The sequence below is a fragment of the Helianthus annuus genome, chromosome 1, assembly GCF_002127325.2.
Source record: "Helianthus annuus cultivar XRQ/B chromosome 1, HanXRQr2.0-SUNRISE, whole genome shotgun sequence".
NCBI lineage: Eukaryota > Viridiplantae > Streptophyta > Magnoliopsida > Asterales > Asteraceae > Helianthus > Helianthus annuus.
This window is the reverse complement of record NC_035433.2, coordinates 147,832,594-147,855,437: the sequence shown is the minus strand read 5'-3', so window position 1 is coordinate 147,855,437 and position 22,844 is coordinate 147,832,594. Positions and strand designations below refer to the sequence as shown.

The following is a 22,844-nucleotide window of genomic DNA, read 5'->3' as shown; positions in this document are numbered from 1 at the left end:
ACAACCTAAGTTATAACGACATAACACAGTCACTAAATGCTGTTGGAAATTTATCAGTGGACTCATGAGTTTATTAACTCCATATAATTAATGTTTTGAAGAATTAGTGTGATAAAGTCAGCTACCATAACTCCTTGAACAGTAACAGTTCAAGAGGTGTTGCATTAAGTTTCGATACGCAATTAATTATTCGTTTATGAACGATTTGATGAAACTAAGTTTTGTATCGAATACATTCATGATATGCTTAAGGATCCTATAACTGAAGGGCTATTACCCATAAGTCTTATTAAGAGAGCTCATAGACGGGTATTAATTAATGGCCATGCGCAATTGCATATCGTACTATGAATGTCTAAGTATTAGTTAATTTTTTCCTCATCGGTTTGATTTTGTATGTCTCTAAGAATATGTCAAGCTAGCATAATGGCATATAGACAAATATAGTTACAAATCAAACAAAGGGCTTACGTGTATTTTGATCATGATGATTAGGTTTTAAATTAAGGCTATAGTATGATTAATGGGGGTCCTGAGTCGCATAATGATTCAACGGCTGTATTTTTCTGCTATAGTACTTGTTTAAGGCTAAAATGAGTGTTAACTCCTGATCAGGCTTATCTAATACTCATAGTAAATGATTACTCGGCTAAGTGGGAGAATGTAAGATTAAATATATTTATTTTATATTTAATCTAGTAGCCATTATAATCATTTACATTATATGGATCAAAATATATAACAATCCTATTAAATAATTAGTTGGTAATTGTTGATGGGCCCAATTACCCTTATTAACTAATTAGGGTTTCCTCTTGGGTACATATATAAGGAGACTTATGTGGAGGTTAAGGGGTTACACAGTTACACAATCAGACACCCTATTAGCCATAACATCATAATGTTCGACCTCCCTCTCCTACGGCCGATACCCTTTTCGGTTTTCTTAGTCACCATCATTAGATTGCACCCTAAGGAGGAACCAGACCAAACTGACAACTATGTCAAACACTATTGTTGCATCTACATCTGGATTCTCTGCTGGCCTGTACTGATGCAATCAAAGGTATGTTTTCATGTTTTCCTTCATGTATAAACAGAACTGAACCAACATAAATGTTATCCAAATTAAAGAAAAACTAACTTGATCTACCTAAATAATATTGTTTTTGTATGTATTCACACAAACTGTTTTCAAATTATTCATAGACCGGTGCCGGTGTCTCATTTAGATCCGGTAGCATACACCGCCTCCTCTTCATATTCTCAACTTCTGATCCACTCTCACGCTCTCTTTTCGGATCTTCATGCAAATCAACAACCTAAACAACAAAATACATAATCAGCCAAAACTAAATAAATAAATAAATAGAATATCTACGACCCGAATATAAAACCCGACAAGAACAAAATACCCATGACGGATTCGGATTATCCAAACCCAAACCGACGATTAAAAAGTACGAAACGTGGGCCCCAGAGTACTACTCAAAAGAGATCTACTCACGTGGATTAAACATGATGGGTATTTTCGTCAATTACCAACAGAAATCACAACGAAAAACGAAAATGGAAGATGATAGAAGTCCACGTATGGTAGATTAGCTAAGCAAGCAAGGGCAAAACCGTAAAAAACAAAAAAAAAAATTAATTTTTTTGAAAAACGAAAATGGAAGATGATAGATTGATAGAAGTCCACGTAAGGTAAATTAGGCGAGCAAGCAAGGGCAAAACAGTAAATAACCATCCCAACATATTTTTTAAACTTTTTTGATTTTTTCACCAAACGATACGCCGGAAGTCGACCGTAAAGTATAACTTCCGACGAACATGTAGACGGAGAAGGTACAAACCTTGCCGGATCTATGATCTGAACACCGACTAGACTCATCGTAACCGTCGCTCCATGAAAACGGTGTGCTAGGGCTCCGACGTTGCTGTCCCTTACCGACGGTGGAATTACAAATCGCCGAGGGTTTCGATCGAGACTTATGATCGCCCCATCCTGGAGGATTCACGCTCAACGGCGGTGCAGGTGTAGGCAGTGATGATGATCGTTTGATGTGTAATAAAAGGTCCGCCACCAGAGCGTCGGTGGTAATAGCTGCAGCAACCCAGGGTTCGTTGATCATGTGAGGTGGTGGTTACAGATGGATGATAAGATTAAGAGTGGGAGCTGTGGAAGAGAAAAAGGTATTTATAAGAAGTGTGAGTTGAATTAGTGAATCAACACTTTTGTGTGTGATATGGACCCACATACATTACGTATATACTGTATACATATAGTTTCTCAAAATCATATTATGTTTACAACTAGTAAATTTTCTCGAGCGTTGCGTCGACGTCGAAAGGTAAAGTAGCTCGAACTTATATTGAGTAATAAAAACGTATTATATTTTACCTGACTTGTTTTTGAACAAAAGTTATGTCAAAACGTAGAACAACTGAAAACGTGTATAAAAATAAGTACGAAAACGTATTATATTTGACTCGACTTATTCGTAAAAAGATTTACGTTGAAACGTTAACCAACTTTAGTTTATATCGACACGTACATCAAAATAAGCACGTAAGAAAATTATGTTTTATAGTTAAAGAATGGTACATCGTGTCTATTCTTTTACTAAGGGGTTGTTTGTTTACCTCTTAATGGGGCTCTTAATGGTTCAGACCTCTTACTGGTTCAGACTGTTTGTTTCATGAGCAAATGTTTGAATGGTTCAGACATTTACCTCTGAAAGGTTAAGTATTATACTGAGTCTGAATGGTTAAGATCTCTAATCTGAATTTGTTAGACATTTACCTCTGAACGGTTAAGCATTATACTGACTCTTAATGGTTCAGACTTCTTACTGGTTCAGCACTTAATGGTTCAGACCTATTACTGATTCAACACTTAACCGTTCAGAAGTTGTCAAACGGCCCCTAAATTGATTTGGGTTCTAATCCCACAAAGTGGCATTAGATGGATTTCAGAAGTACATTTTAGAGAGGATGTAATGTGCTTGAATCATCACTGATTGTCGAGTCTAAAATTAGCACAACTTGTACTTGAATTTTGAACCACGCTGGTTGCTAATTCTCATTGAGAATCTACAAAACCAACACCGTTAACCTCGTCACAGAGAGTCTACCAACGTCGGTTGCTTCAGATATAGATTAAGAATACTAAGCCTTTAAAAATGATGATTTTGCAGATGTCCACTGTCACATGTGATTTAAGGTTACCACTAGTTTGTTTTTTGTGATCGTCAATTTAGTCACCAGAACATTTTTTTTAATTATTTTTAGGACTGTAAACAGTTTGTGAATCATTTGACGGGAGTTCATTTACATTTGTTCGTTTAGTTAATGAACAAGAAATTTCGTTCAATTAGTTAAATGTACAAACACGAACAAATGTCTCGTTTGTTCAATTGCGTTCGTGAACGTTCGGTAATCTGTTCGTTAACAGTCACTCATTCTCGTTTGTTTATGTTATTCATTAAATAGTTTTTAACATTTATTTATTTTATCTAGACGAGAAATCGTTAATGCTTCACTCACTTCGTCCTATATTTGGAGTACTTGCAAGGTCATTACGTTAACGAAAAACGTAAGGTTAACTGTAGGAGCCAACGCATCTGATACAGAAGAGATTACAACTTTTGCAAAAATTGGTTGCTTGAGTTGGGCGAGGGAAAGATTGGTGACAATGATGATTTTGAGGTGGTTATAGATATTCCTGAAGATCTTTTAATCAAGTGCTCTGTGGATCCTATGTCAGATTTGATCAACTTTGTATACCCTTCACTTCTTCAACTATACAAAGATAAATATTATTTTGCTGAAAAAACTATACTGGCACCGACAAATGAGGTTGTTCAAGAAATAAATGAAAGATTGCTTGCTTCGTTTCCTGGTGATGAAGTGGAGTATTTGAGTTCTGATAGTATTTGTCAAACTGATCAAGCAAAAAACGAAGCACATGCCAAACTATATTCTCCCGATGTTCTAAATGGTCTAAAATATCTGGTCTGCCTAATCATCGATTAGTCCTTAAAGTTGGTGTACATGTAATGTTGCTTCGTAATATCAATCAACAAAATGGTTTATGCAACGGTACGAGACTACGAATTACTAAACTTTATAAACGTGTTATAGAAGCTGAGATTATATCCGGAGGAAACATAGGGACAAGAACGTTTATTCCACGAATCGGTTTAACACCGTCGGATAAAAGAATTCCTATCAAGTTTCAACGACGACAATTCCCCTTAAATGTATGTTTCGCAATGACTATAAACAAAAGTCAAGGACAATCTCTATCAAGGGTTGGATTGTATTTGAAATATCCAGTTTTCTCACATGGTCAACTTTATGTTGCGTTATCAAGAGTCAAAAGCAGAGCCGGTGTGAAGTTGCTTATACTAGACAAAGATGAGAATGTGGCGAGTAAAACAACAAATGTCGTCTACAAGGAAATTTTTTTCGAGATTTGAATAATTTTCTGTTTGTTTCTTCCAATGTATGCGTTTGTACAGAATATTAAATTTCAAAGTAAATAATATGTTTTTGGTTCAAGCCGCGTTTAACACGGACATTAACCTAGTAAGTCAATAAATTGTTTCAAAAAGCTTAATCATCAAACATGCCCTAAATAACCCAACCCGTTTTACATTCAGATACCCGGCCCATTATCATCCTTAACATTACCTCACCCATTTCCAATCCAACTTTATTTAATAAAAAAAAACCTAGTAACAAAATGAGTTAAAAAGAAAAGCAAAAGAAAAAGGTAAAGAAAACCAAAGTGTTTAGGGAAATCTCACTTTCAAGTACACAGAGGGTTGAGTTTCCCCAAATTCATCCACTTCCAACTCAAGAATTACAGATTTCAACACAGAATCTGGTCATCATCAGGTCAATTCTCAATTACTCTCTTGTTATTGCTTATTATCACATGTACACACACGCTCGTTAACTTCCAATTTCTTGAAACCCTAACACCAAATTGCTTGCAATTTTTGTTCAAATTTACAGCAGGATTTTGATTTTGTGTACTGAAGCGTTAAATCTCCGTCACGTGGATTTGAATTTGGTACGAAGGTGCAAGATCCTTGTGGTTTCAGGTAGTTCGGTTAAACCCTAATTTTGAAATGATTTGTGGGTTCAAATTGACGTGATTTGGGGGTGTTATTTGAGTTTGTTTATTAGGGGTTTTGATTTTGACGTTGAGGTAGCTACATTTTACTTATTATAACTTATATGTAACATGTAATTCATGTGTATGTAGAGTTTTTTTTTGTGAAATTAGGGTTGTTTGGTAGAAACCCTAACTTTTAATTACACAGATTCATGTCTAATTTGACGTTGAAATTTAGTTTTTTTTCCACATTTCTTTGAAAAATGTCATGAATTTCATTATATGTAGCATGTAATTCATGTGCATACAGAATCTTTGTGAAACTAGGGTTGTTTCGGTAGAAACTTTAATCACACAAATTAGGGTTGCAAAATGCCATAAGTTCATTACTCATGGTACAACATCACTGAATTTAATTATATTATATGTCTATTGTGATATTCTGTTTTTAGGATTTTATAACTGTGTATGTAAATTTGTTTAGGATTTTATTGTATCTAGCTACCCGTGTGTCTTTTTTCAGAAAGCACCAATGTGTGGTGTGCGGGCACGTCGCTTTATTGTACGCTTCTATTAATTATATCCTCAAAGTTTGATCTCAATCATAAAAATACGAGTTTGATAAGAGGTTTGTAGACTTTCTGGCACATCTAACTATTTTCTTTTGATATATGTGATTATGCGTTAGGGTTTTGTTATGGAAAAATTACAAGTTTTGTCCTCTATCTTTATACCACTTTTCAGGTTGTGTCCTTTTTAACGAATGTTGACAGGCGGTGTCCTTTACTAGGTATTTTGTTGCAAGTTTAGTCCTTTACACCCAACCCAGTTAAAAAACCCTGTTAATTGTTGACAGGCAGTGTCCTTTACTAGGTATTTTGTTGCAAGTTTAGTCCTTTACCTAGGTATTTTGTTGCAAGTTTAGTCCTTTACCTAGGTATTTTGTTGCAAGTTTAGTCCTTTACACCCAACAATTAACAAGGTTTTTTAACTGGGTTGGGTGTAAAGGACTAAACTTGCAACAAAATACATAGTAAAGGACACCGCCTGAAAAGTGGTATAAAGATAAAAGACAAAACTTGTAATTTTTTCTTTTGTTATTACATCGTACCATTTAAGGATCCTTTTTCATTTACCTTTTAGGGGTAGTATGTTAGTCTGTATAAATGTGCTGTCTTATAATATTCTTTTGCAAAAGACACAACAGTAACTAGTGGTTACCGTATCCACCTTATATTTTTTATGATCAATTAGTGACAATGAATATGTTGGTTATGTTGCAGAAAATGAGTAGTTTAGTTGAAAGACTTCGTGTTAGATCCGATTCAAGGCCTCGCTATAGCTTGGATGAATCCGACGAGGAGTCAGACCTCCTGTTCGGTAAATCTAAAAAATCCGAAGATTTCGAGAAAATTGTCAGAGACGACGCGGTACTTTCATTTCCATCTTTATGAACTCAATAACGTCTTAGATTCTGAACAAAAGTATATTTATTGCACTAGTTGTTTAAACAATCGTTTGGTTATAAATTTCCAGAAAGAGGATTCATGTAACGCCTGTGGTGAATCTGGGAATCTACTCGTTTGTGAAACGTGCACGTATGAATACCACCCCAAGTGTTTAATGCCACGTCTAAAAGCTCCTCTTCCCACCGCCTGGAGATGTCCAAAATGCGTATGTTATCAAAAAAAAAAAAACTATATTAATTATATGCATTTCGCACTTATAATTCTATACTGTACCTGCAGGTTAATCCTCTAAACGATATAGAAAAGATTCTGGACTGCGAAATGAGGCCTACGGTTGCTGATGACGGTGATGCTTCGAAACTTGGTTCAAAACAGATATTTGTGAAACAATATCTCGTTAAATGGAAAGGATTATCTTATCTTCATTGCACATGGTATATAGTTATATACTTGTACTTATTCTGTTAAAAACTAAATTTATTTTAAGATTATTTTTTTGGGTAATTCATATTTCTTTTTTAAATATTAGGGTCCCGGAAAAGGAGTTTATAAAAGCTTACAAGGAACTGCCTCGTTTGAGGACAAAAGTAAACAACTTTCGCAAGCAAATGCCTGTCGGCAACAGCTCAGAAGATGATTTTGTCCCGATTAGGCCCGAATATACGATGGTTGATCGAATTCTTGCATGCAGGTGATTATTCGGAAAAAAATGTTGTTTATTATGGTTAACTTATATTTAATATTTAACAATTAATACTTATATTAATCGAATGAATCAGGCAAGATGATGAGGAAAAGGAATATCTAGTAAAATGGGTAGGACTTAACTACGACGAATGTTATTGGGAATCGGAATCGGATATCGCATCATTTCAGCAACAAATCGAGAATTTTAATAGACTGCAGTCTCGATATCGAAAACTAAGGAAACAAAAAAGCAACGTTCGTGATGGGGTTGACTCGAAAAACAAGTCAAAAGAGTTTCAGCAGTTTGAAAAAAGTCCCGAGTTTCTTCCCGGAGGTATTAAAATATTTATTTTTGATATTGTGGTTCGTTCTGTTTTGATGCGGAATAATATATTAAATAATTTTAATTTGGTGTAACTATAGGCGAGCTCCATCCGTACCAGCTTGAAGGGTTGAATTTCTTGCGTTTCTCATGGTCTAAACAAACACATGTGATACTTGCTGATGAAATGGGTCTTGGTATGTTTTTCTTTTTTTTAAATCCTTTTTTTATATGTTAGGAGTAAAATGTCATTTTTGTTTATGAGGTTTGGCCAGTTTTGCGACTTTCGTTCAAAGGTTTGTTTTTTCGCATTTGGATTCAAAAGGTTTGAAATCTTGCCATTTTCATCCGGCTCGTTAACTCCATCCATTTTTTTCCGTTAAGTGGTATTTTCGTCATTTTTGTTAACTTAAACGACAATTCGGTCTTCTTCACTTTATGTACAAGCATTTAAGTGAAAAAGGAGCGAATTGCCCTTTAAGTTAACAAAAAAGACGAAAATACCTCTTAACAGAAAAAAATAGATGGAGTTAACGAGCCGGATGAAAATGGCAAGATCGACAAACCTTTTGGGCCCAGATGCGAAAAAACAAACCTTGGGACGAAATTCGCAAAACTGGCCAAACCTTCAGGGACAAAAATGGCATTTTACTCTATATATTAGAGCATTCACATTGGAACCTCTATATGTGGACATTCTATATAATATCGAGGAAAAGGTAGAAGAAACAACAAAAAAACCACTACATTGGAACCTCTATAATAGAGAAAATTTTAAAGAGAATAAACTACATCTCTATATTTAGAAGGTTATATTCAACCCTCTATATTTTTTATGAGTGTGTAGGAAAGAGAAAATAATAATAAAATAAGTTAATGTGAGTAAGACAGAGGTAGAGATAGAGGGTAGGATGTGAGAGGGTTTTTAGGAATTAACAAAATTTAAAGAAAAATATACTTTTTCATTTAAACGAGTTGACGCTAACCCGCGCGTTGCGTCTGGATGTTGAATATGAATGTATTTAGTATAACTATTTGGAGTAGATCAAAGAAATCGGTACATGAAAACAACTGATGGGTCATCCTTTGAACGAAACACTACTAAAAGGATAACTTGTATATAACACGAAACACTATTATTCAACAATACTGCACAAAAATTGTACATTAGAAACATTAAAAAATATAAAGATTATAATTTTCAACAGTAAAAACTCCTTGCAATTTTTAAAGGAAAGATGTCATAGTGTAATGACACTTTATTAAATGTGGCTTTGGTCATATGAAATTGTAAGTGGACCTTGAATAAATATATTTGTATAATATATTAGGAGAACTGTAAAAAAAGCGAATATTGCAAAATTGTGCCATCAAATATGTTATGTACACAGTACTCTAGACGTACATACCACAAAAAATGGCGCATCGGAGAAGAGGCCATCACTACACCCTGGCCACCACAACCATCAAGCCATCACTACCACAACAGCACCACTGAACCACCATCAACCACCACCACCGAACCACCACCACTGCCGCACATTTTTTGTAACAACGAATCTCTTGTTTCCTCTATCTCACTGTAAACTCTTCATCATCCATAACGGCCACCACCGTCGATCCCGTCCATCTCTCTCCAACTTCTCGATAACAGTCTCTATCGCTGCCTCACCACAACGCCGCCACCATACAAAAAACGTTGGTGTTTTGTGGCGCCTCCCTCCTGTAACCATCTAAACTTGTTTGCGACAACCAATAAATAATAGTAAATATTCAAATCGGTGAGGATTATATAGGGTGTGAAACGGTGGAAGACGGGGAAGAATAGTGGTTGGAGAGGAGACGCGTCTCTTTGATTCTCAACTGTCATGACGGTTTTTGAAAAGTTTTGTCGGAAGTTTGTTTACGAATGGTTCTATCGGTTCCGTTACGGTGTGTCTGTTTAACTTTAATCTCGATTGAGTGTCGTTTTGATAATTGTTGTATATGTATTTAAAGATTGTATGTGTATATTCTCCGTTGTTTAGCGTGGTGTGTATACTCTCCGGTTGTTTAGTATTGGTGTGATGGAAACCTTGGCGGGAACGGTTAAGGTGATGAATATGTAATGGGGAACCATTAACTTGAAGGTGACCTTAAGTTTTGGAAAGATTGTATATATTAAATAAAATAATAAAATATTAAATATCAACTGGTGGGTCGGTGCCGTTACTTGGGCGAAACAGTGGGAGTTTGTTAATCATGCGAAACGGTGGGAGGTTTTAAATCAGAACTGTTTGAAAAGGCATGTGTATGCAATGACACCCTAAGTTGCTAATTGTATAAGAGGATAATATATAGATGGAGATAGAGTGTCCAATGTGAATGCTCTTAAAACTTAACTTCTTACCTTTATATGTTCAAATTCAGGAAAAACAATACAGAGTATTGCTTTTTTGGCATCTTTATACGAAGAGAACGTCTCCCCTCATTTAGTAGTAGCACCGCTTTCGACATTAAGGAACTGGGAACGTGAATTTGCCACATGGGCTCCACATATGAATGTTGTAAGTTGCAAAATCTCTTGAATTTTAATATTTTTGTAAGATTTAAGTTTATTTTCCAGTATATTAAGGTAACCACTGCAGGTTATGTATGTTGGAACGGCTGCCGCTCGTAATGTTATAAAAGAGTACGAATTTTATTTCCCAAAGTCTCAGAAAAAGGACAAAAAGAAAAAGTCAACTCATGAAAGTAAGCAAGAAAGGATAAAGTTTGATGTCTTGTTGACTTCTTATGAAATGATTAACATAGATAACGGGTCGTTGAAGGCAATAAACTGGGAGACAATGGTACCTTTCTTGACTTTTTTAGACTTATTATTATCTTATACCATGTACATGCTCTTTATGACGTTTTTTTTTTTTTTTTTTAATTTGTGTAGATTGTGGACGAAGGGCATCGTCTTAAAAATAAAGATTCGAAATTGTTTTCTTCGTTAAAGCAGTTTAACACCCGACATCGTACATTATTGACTGGAACCCCTCTTCAGGTTTGTTCTTACAATATCTTCTTTCTGTATAAAGATTGTTACTTTATATATATGTTACAGTTTTCATATTTTTTTGTGAATTTCAAATGCTGTTTCAGAACAATTTGGATGAGCTTTTCATGCTTATGCACTTTCTTGATGCTGGAAAGGTAAATATTACAGTTTTACCGCAACTTTTTTGCGCTAACTGTTATTACATATATGTAAACAACTGTATGACATCTTATTTTACTACAAATGTTTGCAGTTTGCAAGCTTGGAGGAATTTCAAGAAGAATTTAAGGATATCAATCAAGAAGAGCAGGTTTCAAGGCTACATAAGATGTTGGCCCCACATCTTCTAAGAAGTACGAAAAAGAAATCTATGTTTTTTGAGTAAGTTGCAAAAATCGTCCTTTATGTATGTCACTTATTGCAAACTGTGTCCTTTATCTTCAATAATTACAGAAAACGTACTCGATGTTTGCAAACCCTTGCAAGTTATGTCCTTTAGCACTAACTCAGTTAATTTTTTTGTGGTTAAATCTGACCAAATGGACCCCACAAGAGGGTATTTTGGTCATTTTACTCTCATATAGGGTCTATTTGGTCAGATTTAACCACAAAAATACTGTCATGTGGGGTCCATTTGTTCAGATTTAACCACAAAAATTAACTGAGTTGGGGCTAAAGGACATAACTTGCAAGGGTTTGCAAACATCGAGTATGTTTTCTGTAATTGTTGAAGACAAAGGACACAATTTGCAATAAGTGACATACATAAAGGACGATTTTTGTAATTTACTCATGTTTTTTTGTTTTAATTAAGGTTTATAAGAATACGATCTTTTGGTGTATACTAATACGATCTTTTGGTGTATACGAATGGCAGGAGTGAAGAAAGATGTGATGAAGAAACTACCACCCAAAAAGGAGCTCATTTTGCGTGTGGAGTTAAGTAGCAAACAGAAAGAGTATTACAAAGCAATTTTAACTCGTAACTATCAGTTATTAACTCGCCGAGGTGGCGCTCAGGTGAATTTTCTAGCTTTTCAATGCCTAAAAAGTTAAACCTATGCTTTCAAGTTATATTTTGAATTAAAAAATTAAGTTTTGATATTTTTTTTTTGCTATATATTCAGATATCTCTTATTAATGTGGTTATGGAACTGCGTAAGCTCTGTTGTCACCCTTTCATGCTGGAGGGAGTTGAACCAGAAGACACCAATGAGTTTTACAGGTAATATATTTTCTTACCTCTATAAGTCTTTTTAGATCATAGTTATCGATAGCGAAGATAGCGTTTGCTATCGTGCGTTTCATAGCCTATTGCACATGCCTCGCAATATGTTAATTAGCGACTCCATAGCGTGATTATAGCGGGATTCCAACGACGATTCCGGCTCCGGTGCTACAAGTTCTGTCGGAAACCAGGAAGAAGAAGCGCGGCTGCGTTTTTTTTTTTTTTTTTTTTTTTTTTTTTTTTTTTTTTGCGTTTTAGCCTTTTATGTATATTTAACATTTAACACCTCCATTTTTCACTAGTTTACATCTAGTTAATTTACATAAAAAGTGTAAAATTAGTTTGTGTATTTTCACTAGTTTAATTTTGGTGCTTAAACTTATAAATTTATACATAAAAAACATAAAAAACGTTATATATATAGAGAGAGAGAAGCCGGTTAACGCACATGACCTCCTTATCATGCGTTGCATACACGAGTACACGGCCACCAATATAACGTGCGTAATTAGGATTAACCCAACCCATGCGTAATTATGCAAATAACGTGCGTAATTAGGGTTTAACCCAACCCATGCGTAATTATGCAAATAACGCGTGGAATTATGCAAAGTTAATTACTATTATACCACCGCATTCAATTGAAGGCCTAGATTAGATCAGATGTGCGGTTGAGATGCTCGCGTACGCATCGCATGATAAGGTGGTCTTGTGTTTTAAACTCCCCCTCTCTCTCTATATATGTGTGTGTGTGTGTGTATGTAATATAATTATAAATAGCGGGCGCTATTTCGTCACTATCGCTGCATAGCATATAGGTACCTTGTCGCTATTCACTATCGATAACTATGTTTTAGATAATTATTTATCATTAGTGATTGCTCATAATGTCAATTTCCATCTGTCAGTCAACTATGTGAAGCTTCCGGGAAATTGCAGCTTTTGGACAAAATGATGGTGAAGCTGAAAGAGCAAGGACACAGGGTTCTAATATATACGCAGTTTCAGCACATGTTAGATTTGCTCGAAGATTATTGCAATAACAAGGTAGGAGTGAATGGTCTACTTGTTTTGACTTTTTGTTTTGACTTTTGATATTGATCTGCCTTTTTATATGGTCTTCAGAAATGGTTATACGAACGGATTGATGGAAAAGTCAGCGGTGGTGAAAGACAAGTTCGAATAGATAGGTTTAATGCCGCCGGTTCTTCTAGATTCTGCTTTTTATTGTCTACTAGAGCTGGGGGTCTTGGTATAAACCTAGCCACTGCAGACACGGTTATTATTTATGACAGTGATTGGAATCCACATGCGGATTTACAAGCTATGGCCCGTGCTCATCGTCTTGGGCAGAAAAATAAGGTTAGATGTCGTTAAAATGGGTTCGGTTGAAATGTGTCATATTTAGTATGTCTGTATGTGCTGAAATGGGTCGGGTCGGGTCGGGTCGGGTTTAGTCATAGACTTCAGGTGACTCTCAGGTTTAGGGTGCTAAACGGGTTGTGTTCGCGGGTTGACGCGTTCAACCTGACCAGAACCCGAAAATTTTAGATGAACTCGAACCCCAAACGAGTCATACATATGAACCTGAACACGACCCGAATATTTGCGGGTTGACCTCGGCCCGTTCAAACCCGATTTCTTTTCCGCAAACTAATATGTCGAAATTTAAAGTTACTTAAAAAACACAAATCTTGAATACAATTACATTTAAATTAGAAAATCTTATGTCAATTTCTCTTTTTAACTTATAATAATTATGGCATATTGTCATAAAATACACACCCAATTTGATTTATGACATAAACATATTGTAAATATTAATATTAATATAATATAAATGGGTTAAATGGGTCAACCTGCCAACCTGTCTGGGTTGACCTGAACTCGACCCGTTTAGCTAAACGTTACGCGGGCTCAACCTGAAATTGGCCCGAACCTGTTTAGACTAAACCCAAACCCACGTATTTCGTGTTAGGTTCGTATTGTGTTTTCAGGTCGTGTTAGAAATTTACACCCCTACTATTTAGTATGTGCTGAAATGGGTCGGGTCAGGTTTAGTCATAGACTTCAGGTGACTCTCACGTTTCAACCCTTTTGACCGATTCCCTTTCAGCCTTTTTATTTATTTATTTTTTTAATTTTCAATCTAGCTTATCCGAGATAAAACACAATCTTAATTGTCCCTTTATATGTAAATGGGTCAAATTTGCCATTTCTAGTGTGTTTTTTTACGAATATTGTTATCTACAATATTGCAGGTGATGATATTTAGACTCATAACACGAGGAACAATTGAAGAACGGATGATGGAGATGACCAAAAAGAAGATGGTTTTAGAGCATTTGGTTGTCGGCAAGCTCAAAAATCAAAACATCAACCAGGTACATTTTACAGCTGGAAACCATTTTTAAATAACATATTAGAGTTAATTGCCCGGATAGTCCCTGTGGTTTCACGTTTTTTCATGTTTAGCCCCCACCTTTTGAAAATAGCAAGTATGCTCCCTATGGTTTGTTATTTTGTTACTCGGATAGTCCCCTGAGTAGATGTCAGTTAGTTTGGAAATAACAGGTATGCTCCCTATGGTTTGCATTTTGTTACTCAGATAGTCCCCTGAGTAAATGTCAGGGGACTATCCGAGTAACAAAATGACAAACCATAGGGAGCATACCTGCTATTTCCGAAAGGTGGGGACTAAACGTGAAACCGCAGGGACCATCCGGGCAATTAAAACATATTATATTGATAAAAAAATGATGTGTATTATGTTGTGATTTTTTCATAATGTAGGAAGAGCTCGATGACATCATAAGATATGGCTCAAAGGAATTATTTGCTGATGAGAATGATGAGGCGATGAAATCAAGACAAATTCATTATGATGATGCTGCAATAGATAGGTGAGTAATTTTATATGCAGGTTATATGTTCATGAAAAAATATGCTGATATTTAATAAAAAAACCCTATATTCATTTATTATTACATTTTATGATTTCTAAATGTAAGTCGGTATTTTTTTCGTCTTGTATTTTCGATCAAATATTCCTATACACCTTAAAACAAATGGTCGGTGGACAAAAATACAAAAAAGACCCGTTCAACTTTCAAGAATAACAAAATAGCCCCTAGACTTTAGAAATTGGCATTTCCACCCCTTACACTTTCTAAAACTTTATAAAATGTCATTTTCAACCCCTTGAGTTCTAAATTTACAAATTTACCCCTGTATTTTCATTCTTTAGCTTAAAAAACTATTTTCTCATGTGGTTATTATTATGTATGTGTCGGTATAAATTCACGTTTCGACGTAATTTTTTTTTTTTTTTTGGAAATGAGTGGGGTCAAATATAATGCGTTTCCATGCTTATTTTTATGTACGTTTTCGATTGGTCTACGTTTTGACATTTTAATGTACGTGTCGGTATAAATTCACGTTTCAACGTAAACGATATAAATTCACTTTCGATATATTTTTTTTCGGAAACGGGTATGGTCAAATATAATACGTTTTCTTGCTTATTTTTGTGTACGTTTTCGGTTGGTCTACGTTTTGACGTAAAGCATGTTTAGAAACGAGTAGCGTCAAATATATTTCGTTTTCATTCAATGGTATAAATTCGAGTTATTGTACGTTTTGACGCTGCTAAATCTTGATGCAAAGATAAGGGAACCAACCCAGGTTTCGATGTAAAATAACACACGTTTCTTTTGTAACTGCAATGCTTGATATCGAATACAGCGAAACACACGTTTTCTTATGGTTAACACATCACATAACGTGCCGCCAGCTATAAACAACTAAGACGTCGCCGCCGCGACGCGCGGCTATGGCAACAATCTAGTACTTAATCTTAACTTTTACAATTTGGATAGATTGCTTAACCGTGATTACACTGAAGAAGAAAATGCTGCAATGGATGATGCAGAAGAAGACGGCTTTTTGAAAGCATTTAAGGTTTGTTGAGTGTCTCATATCGCTTTTAGATAGGAATATATGTATCCAAATTAAATTATATTTTAAGTTCTTTTTGTATATATATATATATATATATATAGGTGGCAAATTTTGAGTACATTGATGAAGCAGAATCAAGAATGGAAGAGGAAATACAAGAGCCTTTGGCGGAGAATAAAAGTGCAGCTATAGAAAGATCGAGTTATTGGGAGGATTTGCTAAAAGACCGATATGAAGTGCACAAAGTTGAAGAATTTAATTCTATGGGCAAGGGAAAAAGAAGCCGTAAGCAGGTATTTATATATAAAATAATAATTGAAGATAATTAGCATACACTTATCAAGCAATTATGAGGGTATGAAGCATAGTTGTCAATAGCGATAGTAGCGATTGCTATAGCGCGCTACGTAGCATATAGATCTAGTGTCGCTGTTAGGGTTATAGCGATAGATTGCGAGAATAGCGACACTTTATTTATTTATTTTTGTTTTATTAATATAAATAGCAATTAAATATAGCTATAACATAGCTGGATTTATCGTTTTTTGTTAAATAAACATGTAAAATAGCATATATACTAGGTTATTTTGATATACTATACATATAAAAAATTTTAAAGTTCTTTTCTAGTGTATCGCTATTTATAAAATAGCCGCCCGCTATTTATTGCTATTCACTATGTAGCATATAGGTGCCTTATTGCTATTTGTCGCTATTCGCCATTAACAACTATGGTATGAAGTAATATTTGGTCCTATGCAGTTAATATTGGTGATCAGTCCCCATGTAAAATATCGGTGTCAAATATCGGTACCGATATTATCGGCGATATTGACCGATATTTCCGATATCAGTACCTTTCTTTTTAGTTCTACCATTCGTCTTTCTTCTTATTGCCGCTATTAGTGTTTTAAGTCTTGATTGTTAATTGTTAGTGTTAAATGTTGGCGTTTTAAGTTTTAATCAGTTCCTACTTGCTACAATTGTTGGTGTTTTGCTAGTTGCAAAAGGTTAATTTGTCAATGCCAGAGGTACTGGGTTCGAGTCTTGGGAGTGGCATATGTCGCCCAGGGTAAGAACTCGGCAAGGGGAATTCACCGCGGAGTTAGCTTGTTCGGGTAGCGGCTCCCGGAGTGGGATCACTCCGGCGGTTGGGAGGACCGTGCACTATCCCCCCCCCCCCCCCCCCCTACTTAGAAATTTTACACTATTAAAAAGTTTTTTCCTGTGATTAAAACTTTTAACATGTATATTATGAAGTTTTCGATTATTGTAATCAGGCATTTGGTAGAAGCTTTATATCTGAGGACGAATTCGACATTTATTTATTTTAGTATTATTTTCTTATTAATATGTGGAGTGAGTGTGCATGGTAGTTTTAAATGTTATACTTTTAATAAGAGTTTTAACATGTATATTATGAAGTTTTCGATTATTGTAATCAGGCATTTGGTAGAAGCTTTATATCTGAGGACGAATTCGACATTTATTTATTTTAGTATTATTTTCTTATTAATATGTTTATTTGATATTGGTAATTTTCAAGATGGTATCTGTTGAAGATGACGATCTTGCTGGATTGGAAGATGTAAGTTCTGATGCTGATGATAACTATGAAGCGGAGTTATCCGATGGCGAAAATTCTGCTGGATTAGCACCCGCGAAAAAGCCTTACAGGAAGAAAACACGTGGTAAATATCTCAATTACATGTATTCGTATTATATAAGTTGTACATCTTTTACAAGTTTATAACATGTTGATGTTTTTCAATCGTACAGTTGATAACGCTGAGCTACTTCCTCTTATGGAAGGTGAAGGGAGAGCCTTTAGAGTACTTGGTTTTAATCAAAGTCAACGAGCCCAGTTTGTTCAAATCTTGATGAGGTCGAGTCTTGTATATGTTACTTATTTTGTTGAATAAAAGATAATTTATTAGGGGCAATTTCACACACACACATATATAGATAGATAAGTACGACAATGCTTCGTTTTTTAAGAGATATAATGCGTTGACTATTTTACTGTTTTAGTGTAGTACTAAATATGTAATATATATATTGCAGATTTGGGGTTGGAGACTTTGATTGGGCAGAATTTACGTCACGCTTGAAGCAGAAGAGTTATGAAGAAATTAAAGTGTAAGTTAGAATTCTATTACTATCTTCAATAACTTATGATATAATATTATTATAATATTTGACTTCGAGTGGTAAATGTGTTACTTTTCCCTTAAAACTGTAATAATAATTCTTGAGTTAAATGTGATTTTAGTCCCTGTGGTTTGGGCCATTTTGCCAGTTTAGTCCAAAGGTTTCATTTTTAACCTGTGGGTCCAAAAAGGTTTCACAGTTGCCATTTTAGTCCACTGGGTTAACTTCATCTATTTTTTCTGTTAACAAGAAGGCCAATTCGGTAATTTTGTATGTAATTCTGTTAACTAAAAGGGCAATTCAGCCATATAAAATGACCGAATTGGTCTTCTCGTTAACAGAAAAAATGGGTTGAGTTAACCCAATGGACTAAAATGGCAACGGTGAAACTTTTTTGGACCCACAGGTTAAAAATGAAACCTTTGGACTAAACTGGCAAAATGGCTCAAACCACAGGGACTAAAATGGCATTTAACTCAAAATTCTTCTAGTTATTAAAGTTAATGCACATTGGTTAACAATTAATATTGAAAATTGATGAGAAGCCATTGGTTAAATATTTTTTTTTATTGAGATATTGAAAATGTTTCGTTTCCGGTTTAATCGTGACGTGCAGTTATGGAACTCTCTTCTTGTCACACATTTCAGAAGATATTACAGATGCTGTAACCTTTTCAGGTGACTTTTTTTATGTAGTTTAATTAATTATTTTAACTTTTTTATGTAGTTTATAAGCTTTTGTACGAATATATATATATATATATATATATATATACATGTATATAATTATTTTGAATACAGACGGTGTTCCAAAGGAAGGGCTAAGAATAGAAGATGTACTTGTCAGGATTGCAGTCTTGCTTCTTGTAAGAGAAAAGGTAAGTGCCAGTCTTCAAGTAAAAAGACCGTCTTTTTATTTTATTTAATTAATTACTTTGTCTAATTTTTATTATGTTAATTTTTAGGTGAAAAATCCTTCAGAAAATCAATCCGCTCCTCTTTTTACAGACGACATAATATATCGATATCCAGGATTACGAGGTTTAAAATTCTGGAAGGAAGAACACGATCGCACCCTACTCCGTGCTGTGTTAAAGTAACTTTTTTTTTAAATTACTCAACAAATAAGTTATAATTTCTCTTTAGAGTAAAATGTCATTTTCGTCCCTGAGGTTTGGCCAGTTTTGTGACTTTCGTCCAAAGGTTTGTTTTCCGCATCCAGATTCGAAAGTTTTGAAATCTTGCCATTTTCATCCGGCTTGCTAACTCCATCCATTTTTTACCGTTAAGTCAGGGGTATTTTTGTCTTTTTTGTCAATAAGGGCACTTCAGTTTTTTTCAGGGGTAATTGGTCTTTTTACATAAAGTGAAAAAGACCGAATTGCCCTTCAAGTTAAAAAAGACGAAAATACCCCTGACTTAACAGGAAACAATGGATGGAGTTAACGAGCCGGATGAAAACAGCAAGATTTCAAACCATTTGCATCCAGATGTGGAAAAACAACTTCTGGACGAAAGTCACAAACTGGCCAAACCTCAGGGACGAAAATGACATTTTACTCTTAAGTTATAATATCTCTTTATTAGAATACGTGGATTTACGTTTTCGTTTAATTATAAAGGCATGGTTATGGAAGATGGCAAGCTATTGTTGATGACAAGGATTTACGGATTCAGGAAGTCATCTGTCAAGAATTGAATCTCCCGAGTGCGAGTTTAGGTGTTCCAGGAGCTTCTCAGCCTCAGTTTACCGCCCCTGCTGGCGGCAGTGTTGACGGTCAAACAGCAGCTTCTGGTGGTCAAACTCAAGCACAAGATATCACTGCTTCAAATAATGCATTATATCACTTTAGAGAAATGCAGAGAAGAGTGGTTGAGTTTGTCAAAAAACGTGTCATATTACTTGAAAAAGGACTTAACGCTGAATACCAAAAAGAATACTTCGTAAGTCACTGTTTATACATTTTATTTTATATATAAGAGTGAATTTCAAGGATTGTCCTTTATCTTTATACCCATTTGCAGGCGATGTCCTTTATGTTCAAAATTGACGAGTTTTGTCCTTTATGTTTTTGTATCATACACGTTTTGTCCTTTAGGCCTAACCCAGTTAGCTTTTTCAGTTAAATTTGGTCATGTGCTTTGCACATGAGGGCACTTTTGTCAATTCAAAGGTTGCAGAAGCTTTGAGCTGTCAATTCGCCGTTAAACTTACCTTTGTATTGACAAAAATGCCCTCATGTACAAAACATATGACCAAATTTAACTGAAAAAACTAACTGGGTTAGGCCTAAAGGACAAAACGTGTATGATATGAAAACATAAAGGACAAAACTCGTCAATTTCGAACATAAAGGACAGCGCATGAAAATGGGTATAAAGATAAAGGACAATCCTTGAAATTCACTCTTTATATAATCTTAATCTTAATTGTAACAGTAAACTATTATCTATTTTTGGTAATTGTAAATACATGCATACAGGGTGATGAAAAACCAAATGTGATTCGAAGTGATGATATGGAGACTGAAAAAAAGGTTGTAGACAGACCGCCACCCGCAAGCCAGAACGAAACTTTGACTCAGTTGATTGGTCAACTGCCTAAACTTGAACAACTTTGTAAGTGTCTAAATATGGTATTTTAAAATAAATTGTCATATCATGACGTATTTGTGTCTTTGTACAGCTGCAGAAGAAATATCAGCAGCTGCTTGTGATGATAAACCAAATCGTTTGGCAGTGGGCCGCCTTTATAACAATGTAAGTACTAAATTTTAATATTTTTATTGTTATATACTTTTATAAAAAATTTGCATATTTAGTTTAATATTAGTTTTTGCTATCATTTTTACATTTTTTGGACGAGTGAATTTCAAGGATTGTCCTTTATCTTTATACCCATTTTCAGGCGCTGTCCTTTATGTTCAAAATTGACGAGTTTTGTCCTTTATGTTTTCAAATCATACACGTTTTGTCCTTTAGGCCTAACCCAGTTAGTTTTTTCAGTTAAATTTGGTCATGTGCTTTGCACATGAGGGCATTTTTGTCAATTCAAAAGTCAAAATACTAGAGTCCAGGTGGTGATGGGTGGAAAGACCACATTTGAATTGACAAAAATGCCCTCATGTGCAAAGCACATGACCAAATTTAACTGAAAAACTAACTGGGTTAGGCTTAAAGGACAAAACGTGTATGATTTGAAAACATAAAGGACAAAACTCGTCAATTTTAAACATAAAGGACAACGCCTGAAAATGGGTATAAAGATAAAGGACAATCCTTGAAATTCACTCTTTTTTGGACTTAAACCTGTGATCGCAGATGTGCAAGATAATCGAGGAAAACACTGTTGATTCAGTAGAAACATATATAGCCAACAAACCCGCAAGTTTCAAGCTGAAAAAGAACCTTCAACCACTAGAATCAATACATCAAGAAATCATCAAAACCATCTCACACGTAATTAAAACCGAGAAGAGCAATGGTGACGTCGCGAGTTCAAGTCCACATCAGCATGAACCGGGTCCAGTCAACGGGACTGCGAATGCTGATGTGAAAATGGAAGATGTGTTGCCTGATGTGAAAATGGAAGATGGTCAAGATAAGTCAAAACCGGAAACACATGGGTCGGGTGTCATTGTTTTGGAGTAGAGACGTCGAACATCCTAATTGTTGACCTTTTATTATACGAAAAGTGGTGGTGCTAGATCTTTGTGCAATGATTATAGTTTACTAATCAAGGTTTCCTAAGGAGAAACCAATGTTGTTAGTTTAATAGTTGACTTTGTTTTTGACCATAGGAAGTAAAACATTTTTAGGATCTATTATTGTTATATTGGAGTTTGTTATAAACATACAACTCTCAAGTTGAGGTTTTTGTTTGTTTTTAGGTTCATTTTAAAAGTAGTGCTTAATTGAACTAAGTTTTAATTTATGTTATCATTCATAATAGAAATATTTGTTATGTTCATGTGTGTGTGTGTGTGCCCAAATGAAATGGAAATCATCAACTTATTTATTTAATAGTTTTCAAAAGAATAAGAATCTTTTCTAAAGTTGGTTAATGAATAGATCTGACCAACTATTAATATGTTATGGAGTGTAAATGAAGCAAGTGTTGTTCACAATGTTGTTATTTTAGTGCTTGTGGGGACATACACATTATTTATTGTTTGGTTTGAGAAAATGGTTATGATGTGCTTGGCAACAGTTTTCAAAGTTTATTAGTTTTTTTTGAAAGATGGGAATTATTCGTGAATGTCGGGAGGTATAAAATACGTTGTCTTAATTGGGTCCGCGCTAGAGAGCCCCATCGTACAATAGATCCCCAATTTAAACATCTCAATAAGAAATCCCTATCACTCAGACTCGAACTTGAGACCTGAATGGGAAAAACTCACCCGGGCCCACCATAGGCGGAACTTAAATACACGTGGTCACCGCTAAAGCACTTGTGATGGTTTCAAAGTTTATTAGTTGACTTCTAAAACTTAACATTCTGTAAATAAAAATTGTTTGGCAAATAGCTTTTCGGAGTTTATAAAAGCTCAACAATGAACAGCTCGTAAACTGGCCTTAGAAAAACAAAAAAAAAATAGTAAATGGTCTCATTTTCGAGCAGTATATGCCAAGTTTGATTAGAATCGTCAATTTAAAGACTGATCAAATGTTTAAAGATCGATCACATCTTTTCAAGTGTTTAAATATGTTGGTTCTTGGCTACTCCTACGTATCATCAAGAGTTCCTCCACATTTATTTAATGGTGCACCATAAATGCTTGCATTTCCGGTGTCTCATCAGTTTAGAGTCTGGATCACTCGTCTGATGAGTCATGAGAAGATGAAACCGAGTTGTAATCAATGAATTTTGAAAGTTC

The 22,844-nt window shown here is 34.9% G+C and overlaps 3 protein-coding genes across 8 annotated transcripts; 2 read left to right on the top strand and 1 right to left on the bottom strand.

The window, feature by feature from the left end:
* Window positions 1-1,052: 1,052 nt before the first annotated feature.
* Window positions 1,053-2,231, bottom strand: LOC110884290. 3 transcript variants are annotated; one of them, XM_022132013.2, is made up of 2 exons: window positions 1,851-2,231; window positions 1,053-1,316 (listed from the first exon to the last, which is right to left on the bottom strand). In XM_022132013.2, the coding sequence occupies exons 1-2, from the start codon at window positions 2,130-2,132 to the stop codon at window positions 1,200-1,202; spliced, it is 399 nt and encodes a 132-aa protein (XP_021987705.1). In that variant the 5' UTR covers window positions 2,133-2,231; the 3' UTR covers window positions 1,053-1,199. The 3 variants fall into 3 exon arrangements, with proteins under 3 accessions (XP_021987705.1, XP_021987690.1, XP_021987698.1); XM_022131998.2 differs by having other exon boundaries at window positions 1,053-1,322; window positions 1,854-2,226; XM_022132006.2 differs by having other exon boundaries at window positions 1,053-1,319; window positions 1,854-2,226.
* On the top strand, window positions 2,151-4,481 carry LOC110934125. Its single transcript, XM_022177317.1, has 4 exons — window positions 2,151-2,193; window positions 3,520-3,574; window positions 3,633-4,000; window positions 4,144-4,481. The coding sequence occupies exons 1-4, from the start codon at window positions 2,151-2,153 to the stop codon at window positions 4,479-4,481; spliced, it is 804 nt and encodes a 267-aa protein (XP_022033009.1).
* Window positions 4,482-4,748: 267 nt separating this feature from the next.
* LOC110884310 (CHD3-type chromatin-remodeling factor PICKLE) lies at window positions 4,749-21,862 on the top strand. Of its 4 annotated transcripts, none has more exons than XM_022132026.2 (32): window positions 4,749-4,902; window positions 5,023-5,111; window positions 5,649-5,753; window positions 6,409-6,555; window positions 6,662-6,799; window positions 6,874-7,028; window positions 7,124-7,285; window positions 7,374-7,615; window positions 7,705-7,800; window positions 10,013-10,149; window positions 10,231-10,434; window positions 10,527-10,634; window positions 10,733-10,783; window positions 10,882-10,981; window positions 11,506-11,648; window positions 11,756-11,853; window positions 12,765-12,903; window positions 12,982-13,218; window positions 14,118-14,240; window positions 14,650-14,759; window positions 15,735-15,816; window positions 15,918-16,109; window positions 17,363-17,507; window positions 17,596-17,701; window positions 17,881-17,955; window positions 18,584-18,645; window positions 18,769-18,845; window positions 18,933-19,063; window positions 19,590-19,911; window positions 20,451-20,586; window positions 20,654-20,727; window positions 21,289-21,862. In XM_022132026.2, the coding sequence occupies exons 4-32, from the start codon at window positions 6,412-6,414 to the stop codon at window positions 21,616-21,618; spliced, it is 4,119 nt and encodes a 1,372-aa protein (XP_021987718.1). In that variant the 5' UTR covers window positions 4,749-4,902; window positions 5,023-5,111; window positions 5,649-5,753; window positions 6,409-6,411; the 3' UTR covers window positions 21,619-21,862. The 4 variants fall into 4 exon arrangements, with proteins under 4 accessions (XP_021987718.1, XP_021987714.1, XP_035832162.1 ...); XM_035976269.1 differs by having other exon boundaries at window positions 4,755-4,902; window positions 5,026-5,111; XM_022132022.2 differs by lacking the exon at window positions 5,649-5,753.
* Window positions 21,863-22,844: the final 982 nt, after the last annotated feature.

Bases quoted from the DNA above. Each gene is read 5' to 3' on its own strand.
- LOC110934125 (XM_022177317.1), top strand. From the start codon at position 2,151: ATGGATGATAAGATTAAGAGTGGGAGCTGTGGAAGAGAAAAAG. The intron at 3,575-3,632 runs GTCATTACGTTA...CATCTGATACAG, and splicing joins ATATTTGGAGTACTTGCAAG to AAGAGATTACAACTTTTGCA. The intron at 4,001-4,143 runs GTCTAAAATATC...AACGTGTTATAG, and splicing joins TTCTCCCGATGTTCTAAATG to AAGCTGAGATTATATCCGGA.
- LOC110884310 (XM_022132022.2), top strand. From the start codon at position 6,412: ATGAGTAGTTTAGTTGAAAGACTTCGTGTTAGATCCGATTCAAGGCCT. The intron at 7,029-7,123 runs GTATATAGTTAT...TTTAAATATTAG, and splicing joins TCTTATCTTCATTGCACATG to GGTCCCGGAAAAGGAGTTTA. The intron at 15,817-15,917 runs GTTTGTTGAGTG...ATATATATATAG, and splicing joins GCTTTTTGAAAGCATTTAAG to GTGGCAAATTTTGAGTACAT.
- LOC110884290 (XM_022131998.2), bottom strand. From the start codon at position 2,132: ATGATCAACGAACCCTGGGTTGCTGCAGCTATTACCACCGACGCTCTG. The intron at 1,323-1,853 runs GTTTGTACCTTC...TTTGTTGTTTAG, and splicing joins CAGATCATAGATCCGGCAAG to GTTGTTGATTTGCATGAAGA.